We start from the raw sequence: 6242 nt of genomic DNA, 5'->3' as shown, positions 1-6242 counted from the left end.
TCCTTTCTTTTTATCCTCTTGGCCATGGATTTAATAAATGTAAAGCTGTAATTTAAATTCAGAACTCTGCCGGGAAACCCCTGGCGGTCCAGTGGTTAGGACTCTTGTGCTTTCACTGCCGATGGCCCAGTTCGATCCCTAGTCGAGGAACTAAGATCCCACAGGCCTGGCGGCGCGGCCATAAATCAATCAATCAATCAATTCAGAACTGCCTTCAGAGTCAGTTCTCTCACAGGGGTCTGAAAGCATTACATTCCTCTTTTTTCCACCACCTGCTTCTCCTCCAGTGTTCTCCATTTCAGTTAATGGCATCAGCATTCACCAGTCTCTACTGTGAGAAACTTCTTTGACTCCTTTATGTTCCAAATCTAAGTATGTCATCAATTTAGTCAGTCCTGCCGTCAGAATACCTTTCAGATATATTTTCAATTCTCACTCCTGTTATACTATTCTTTAGACCTTTACTATCTAGAATCTGGCTCTGAGCCCTGGATAGTAAGTAGATCACTATACTCTTTCCTATTGAAACTTGCTAGAACCTCACAATCTTTTTCAACACATTGAACAGGCAGACGTTATCTATCCATTAGGCTGGGACATCCTATGAAATCCATTTGCCACAGGAGGCCTTTGGATCGGTGTTTCCATCCAACTATCCCTCTTCTACTAGTTAACTTTTAAAATACACCACCCCCACCCTTGAAAACATTGCTCCAGAATAAATTTCAAACGTATATAACATTTTACTCAAGTACTATTTATTCAGCACCCAGTATAGGCCAAGGCACCCAGTAAATGCATAGAGGTGAACAACTCATTCAAGACTGGTCATACCACACCATTGTCTTCATCTTACATAACATTGTCTCACACATTCCATATTTAATAAGAAAAAAAAAAAGACTATTTGCTAAACCTACAATTCACTTTGAAATCTGTTCATCCCATTGTTGCCCAGAGAAGAGTTTAAGTATGAATATAGGTATTCTTTTACAGAACACATTATGAGACTTGAATTCATTCATGTTGATATAGTACTTAAATGATTTTGCCTTCGTTTGATGTATTTAACCTCATAACCAGCAATGAAATAAGTAGTGTTAGCTTATCTTGGCTCTAAAGATCTCTGTAGTGTTTCTGCCCATCTCTCCTCAACTTCATTTGCTGCTGGGAATAAGTTACCTTTGTACAGAATTTGAGGTTTACAAATGCTTTCTTATACATAATCCCATGTTAATTTTGTACCTCACACCAACTGCAGGATATATGTAAGGTTTAACAAGTAATAGTAAACCTGGGTTCCAAATCCATGCTTTCTGAATCAAAGTCTTATGCTCTTTACCTTCACAATTTCTTGCTTCCCTTTCTTCTCATCTCTCTTCTAGTCGTATCACTGTCTACCTCCCTTAGCACTTTGATATTCACTACTGTCTCTTTTTTGCCATGTTTTCTTCTCTTCATGTTACCCTTATTTTCAGATTCTCCTCAGATTACCATATTGTCATTTAAACTTTATTACACAGGCAATACATGTTGCTCATTTCTGAGAAAATAGAAATTGCAGAATAGTGTGCTGAAAATATTAAACTAACTTCTTTACCCACAGATTACCACCATTAACATGTCGGTGTATATAATTCCAGTTGTTTTCTCTGTGTGTATATATTTAACAAACAGAGACACTGTATTTTGTAGTCAGGCTTTTTCCCTTTAACACATTGTGCACATGGCCCTGTGATTAAAATGATTAACATTTTTAGTAAATATATGCTATCAATTCCATTGGGTGAATATGCCATTTAAATTTTTTGTTGTTTATTTTTTAGTTGCAGTGCTGGTGGGGTTAGACTTTTATCACTATCACTGCTTGTAAAAAAAAAAACAAATTCCTTTATTTCAATTTATTCAAGCCTTCAGCTTTTCTTAAGTTCTTTCCATCAGTGATCAGTCTCCAATTCTTTTTGATTTCTGGGTTGGTAACAGTTCTTGGCAACAGAATCCTAGACTTCTGAGTGCTCAATATCAAGAAGTTACTAATATAGAGAAAAAACTTTTAGGCGTGGGACTCTGTTACATTATGGCTATTTTCTTTATAATAAAAACACACAGATTGTGTGAAGTTTCCACATTATTAGTAGCGATATATTTACTGTACTTTTTTCAATGCAAAATTCAAACTATATATACTGAAAATAAGGGATGATTAAGCTTTAAATAACGTAGTGCTCTTCTTTGGCCTTTGAAATTTATATATTTCAATATATCCAACAATCAATCAATGCAAATTTACTAGGCACATTTGTAATGAAACAAGGGCAGTGGTAAAAATTAATAAAATTTAGAATCTGTAACTATTGTTTCAATAATGAATATCACAAAGGTTGAAGCAAAATTTAATAATGATTTCAGAGTTAAAACTGAAGTCAAAAGAATCTAAGCCAGGTGTTGGCAAACTATGCCAGAGGCCTGAGCCAAGAATTTATTTACATTTTTAAAGGGCTGTAAAAAAACAAAAACAAAAACGAATATGTCAGAATCTGTGGCTTACAAAGCCAAAAATATTTATTTCCTGGTCCTTTACAGAAAATGTTTGCCAATTTTGGACCTAAATTATAGGAACATAATAAAATACATTTAGAAGAAAAGGAATTTTAAAAGTATGTATTTAATTATAAAACAGTGTATATAAACAGAAAAAGTAGCCACATCTTTACTCTCCTTTCAGATTAGCTTCAAACTTTTTTTTTTTTGCTTTTTTCCTCAGAAATTGCAGATAATACAAAGAATCACAATTTAAAAAGTAGCCAAATATCAATACATTAGAAAACTAGTCAGTGACACAGAAGTGAAAAAGAATGAAGGTAGTTCACAATGGTAATAAAGTGATCTTAGAGTAAACTACAACATAGAATCACAGAATTTTAGAGCAAAATGGAACCTTAAAAATCATCTAGTCCAGTCCTCACATTTTAGAGATGAGAAAATTGAGACCTAAATCTGGCAAGTGACTTGCCCAAGGTCACAGAGTGAATTTTCTGTAAAGCTAGAACTATAACCCAGGTCTATTGTTAAGTCAATAGAGATAGGTCAATATTGTATCAAGTATAACAAGTGAAAATGATAGGTCAATATCAGAATACATATTTTCCCCATTTTAACAAATACGGAGTTGGAAAAATAGGACACCTCTCACACATCTACAGAAATAAATCCTTTTATTTTATAACATTCCTTTTCATTTTTAAGATGCATACAGTACTTGTTGCCCAAGAATTCTGAGAAAAGCTATAGAAGACCTGGCACTATATTTGAGAATTACACAACTGGGCAGCAAAATAACACCTTTATAAATGTCAGGACATATAGAAATAAAATTTAGTGTTTGCACATAAAAATAGGGAAATTACATTCAACACATTTTCTTAAATGTGCATTTAAAATATTTAAATGTTTTCTAAAACTTTGGTCGTCATGCTTTATTATAACTTGTTAAATTTCACAATTATATAGATGATTAAACCCAAATGGTAAGCAAATATATCACATTAACACAGCAGCAAGAGCAAGCTAATACTGCACAATCATATTAGCAGACTGATTTCAGAAATACATGTTTTTCACAAATAGCACACAAAACTTAGTTTGTGATAACACAGTTCAGTGACTTTTCTTCCACTTCATAAAATAAGGCTGAGTAATGAGACATAGCAAAACATGATTATATAATAAAAAGTATATTTTTAATTAAAAGTCTAATTGTACATATAGGGCAACAAATTTCAGTTTCTATAAAATAGTGCAAATGAGCAGGACTTTTCTCAAAAATATTAAAATTGGATTCATTTCACATGCCTCAGATTTCATGAATATTAGATTAGATTATTTTAGGTTTTTGTGTGATGGGTGCAAATGATAGGGTTGATAAAGGACAGATGTGTACTCATAGGCTGCAAATAAAAATAGCTATTGACTTAATTTACGGGATGAGAAGTGCAGGCACTGAAAATCTAACTTTAAAAAACTTCCATTTGTCATCATGTAAACAGTTTTGTTCATCATATTTCATCAAAAATTCGTAATTCATTTCAAATTGTCATATCAAGCAATTCTTCTAAACTCTTTTTTATATGTGATGGTTGAGATGCAGCCTGATTTAACAGATTCTGACCCATCTGTGTAAAAAGTGCTTTTGATAATTTAGCTGTGGCTGTGCGTATATTTCCTCCAGCTCCAGGCAGCGAGCCACTATTTGTCATGTTCCCTAAGAGGTGCCATAAAACAACCAACACTTTCTGTTCTGTGGCATGGGGCTTCCTTTGATAAAGTTCCGTAACAATATCTGAAACACAAAAATATGGTAAACAGTGAGGTTAAAAAACAAACAAACAAATTCAAGTTCTGAGAATTAAAAAGCATATAAAATAAACGAAGCTTCTTCCCTATGCCATTTGCCCTGAAATGTTTGGTATCTTAAAAAAAAGTAAAGTCAGAAACTTTGCTCCCAAAGATTGGGATCTTCAAGTATTAGAAATCTATATATGACAGGCAAAAGTAGTAAAGACAGAAACCAAACCAAAAATTCATCACAATGTTTTCCAAATGTAGTTAAATCAAGACATATACAGTTTTAACTCATGGACCTTTTATTAAATACATAATTTGAAATAGTAGTTTTCCATCTGTACCAATATTTGATTTTAATGTCTTTTTATTTATCCTGTTTATTTCTACTAACAAGAAGACTAAACACTTACTGGGGAAAAGAGGAATAAAATTCTTTTGAAGAAAATTTTTGGGTAAAAGTCTTAAAAGGTCCTCTTTCTGATCATTATACAATTTATTTCTACTTCTTGGATAATGATATTGAGTTTAGTAGCTATCCTAAAATTGAACTGAAATGTCCATCAGTTTATCCTTAGTCAATAAATTATTTCTTTAGAAATAACAATTTAAAAATATTTACCAGCAAGCTTTTCAGTCATATCCTGTTTTGCCTTTCCATTTAAAAACTGGGCTTTTGTGCAAAATGGCTGTAGAAGTAAGTAATTATCTAAACAAAAAGAATAACACAGAGACATGTTTAAAGCGTTACAAGATCTTATTTATTTTCCATTACATAGCATTGAAAGGAAAAAAATCCATGCAAGTGAATGCAAATGTGTTAGGAAGATTTAATCTACATAGTTAAACACTTTTTAAAATTCTCTATAAAACCTTAACAGAGTAATATTCTTACAGCAAATGAGAAATAAAAATAGCTCACAGAATATTAAAGGAGCTGTCATATGGTATAAAAAAGAAAAAGAACTGCCTATCTCCTAGGCATCTTATTCCAAATGATAGTACATAGGTTTATCAAAAAAAAAAAAAAAAAAAGAATTGAAATTTTGGGGATAGTTTTTACCTTTACTGGTTTTTTTCAAATCTCTAATTTCATAGTTTCACAGGAAGTTGCAAAGACAGTACAGAGAGGTCTTGTGTACTTTCACCCAAATGTTACATCTTACATGATTATAGTACACATCAAAACAAGGAATCTGACATTGGTACAATATGTGTATATAATTCTAAGTCATTTTATCGCATGTATAGATTTGTGAAACTATCAGTACAATTAAGATACAGAACTATTCTATCACCCCAAAGATCTACAGTCACATCTAGCCACTCCTCCTAAACTGCCCTTAAACCCTGATAACCACTAATTTGTTATCCATCTCTGCAAATTTGTCATTTTGAGAGTTAAACACATGGAATCCTACAGCATGTGACCTTTTGGCACTGGCTTTTTTTCACTCAGCATAATGACCTTGAGATCCATCCAAACTGTTTCATGTATCAATAATTCATTCCTTTTTACTGCTAACTAATATTTTATGGTATGGATGTATCAGTTTCTTTCACCATTAACACACTGAATTATATCTAGTTTTTCGCTATTACAAACAAAGCTGCTATGAACAATCATGTGCAGGTTTTTCCATGGACATAGGATTTCATTTCTCTGGGATAAAGGCCTAAAACACAACTGATGGGTAAGTGCATCCTTAGTTTTTTAAGAAACAGCCAAACAATTTTCTAGAGTGGCTATGCCATTTTATTTACATTCTCACCACCAACGTAAGAGATCCAGTTTCTTTGCAACCTTGTTAGCATTTGGTGTTGTCACTATTTTTAATTTTAGCTGTTCTAATACTTGCTGTGGACTGAATGTTTGCATCCCCGCCCAAATTTATATGTTG

General features: G+C 32.8%; 1 protein-coding gene across 3 annotated transcripts in view; it reads right to left on the bottom strand.

The window, feature by feature from the left end:
* Positions 1-3198: 3198 nt before the first annotated feature.
* Positions 3199-6242, bottom strand: part of TOGARAM1 (TOG array regulator of axonemal microtubules 1) — an 80773-nt gene continuing 77729 nt past the window's right edge. For 2 of the 3 annotated variants that reach the window (XM_089907654.1, XM_022570661.3), the window contains exons 20-21: positions 4964-5050; positions 3199-4339 (exon numbers count right to left, since the gene is read on the bottom strand). In XM_089907654.1, coding sequence (XP_089763780.1) covers positions 4086-4339; positions 4964-5050 — 341 coding nt within the window. In that variant the 3' untranslated portion in view covers positions 3199-4085. The remainder of the gene's footprint in view (positions 4340-4963; positions 5051-6242) is intronic. The other variant, XM_089907656.1, reaches the window with a different exon arrangement.

The sequence above is a fragment of the Delphinapterus leucas genome, chromosome 2 (assembly GCF_059928025.1).
Source record: "Delphinapterus leucas isolate spDelLeu-1000000601 "Yukka" chromosome 2, BTC_Dleu_Yukka2, whole genome shotgun sequence".
In the NCBI taxonomy this organism is placed as follows: domain Eukaryota; kingdom Metazoa; phylum Chordata; class Mammalia; order Artiodactyla; family Monodontidae; genus Delphinapterus; species Delphinapterus leucas.
Note: the sequence above shows the minus strand (reverse complement) of the source record. Positions and strands in the feature narration are given on the sequence as shown.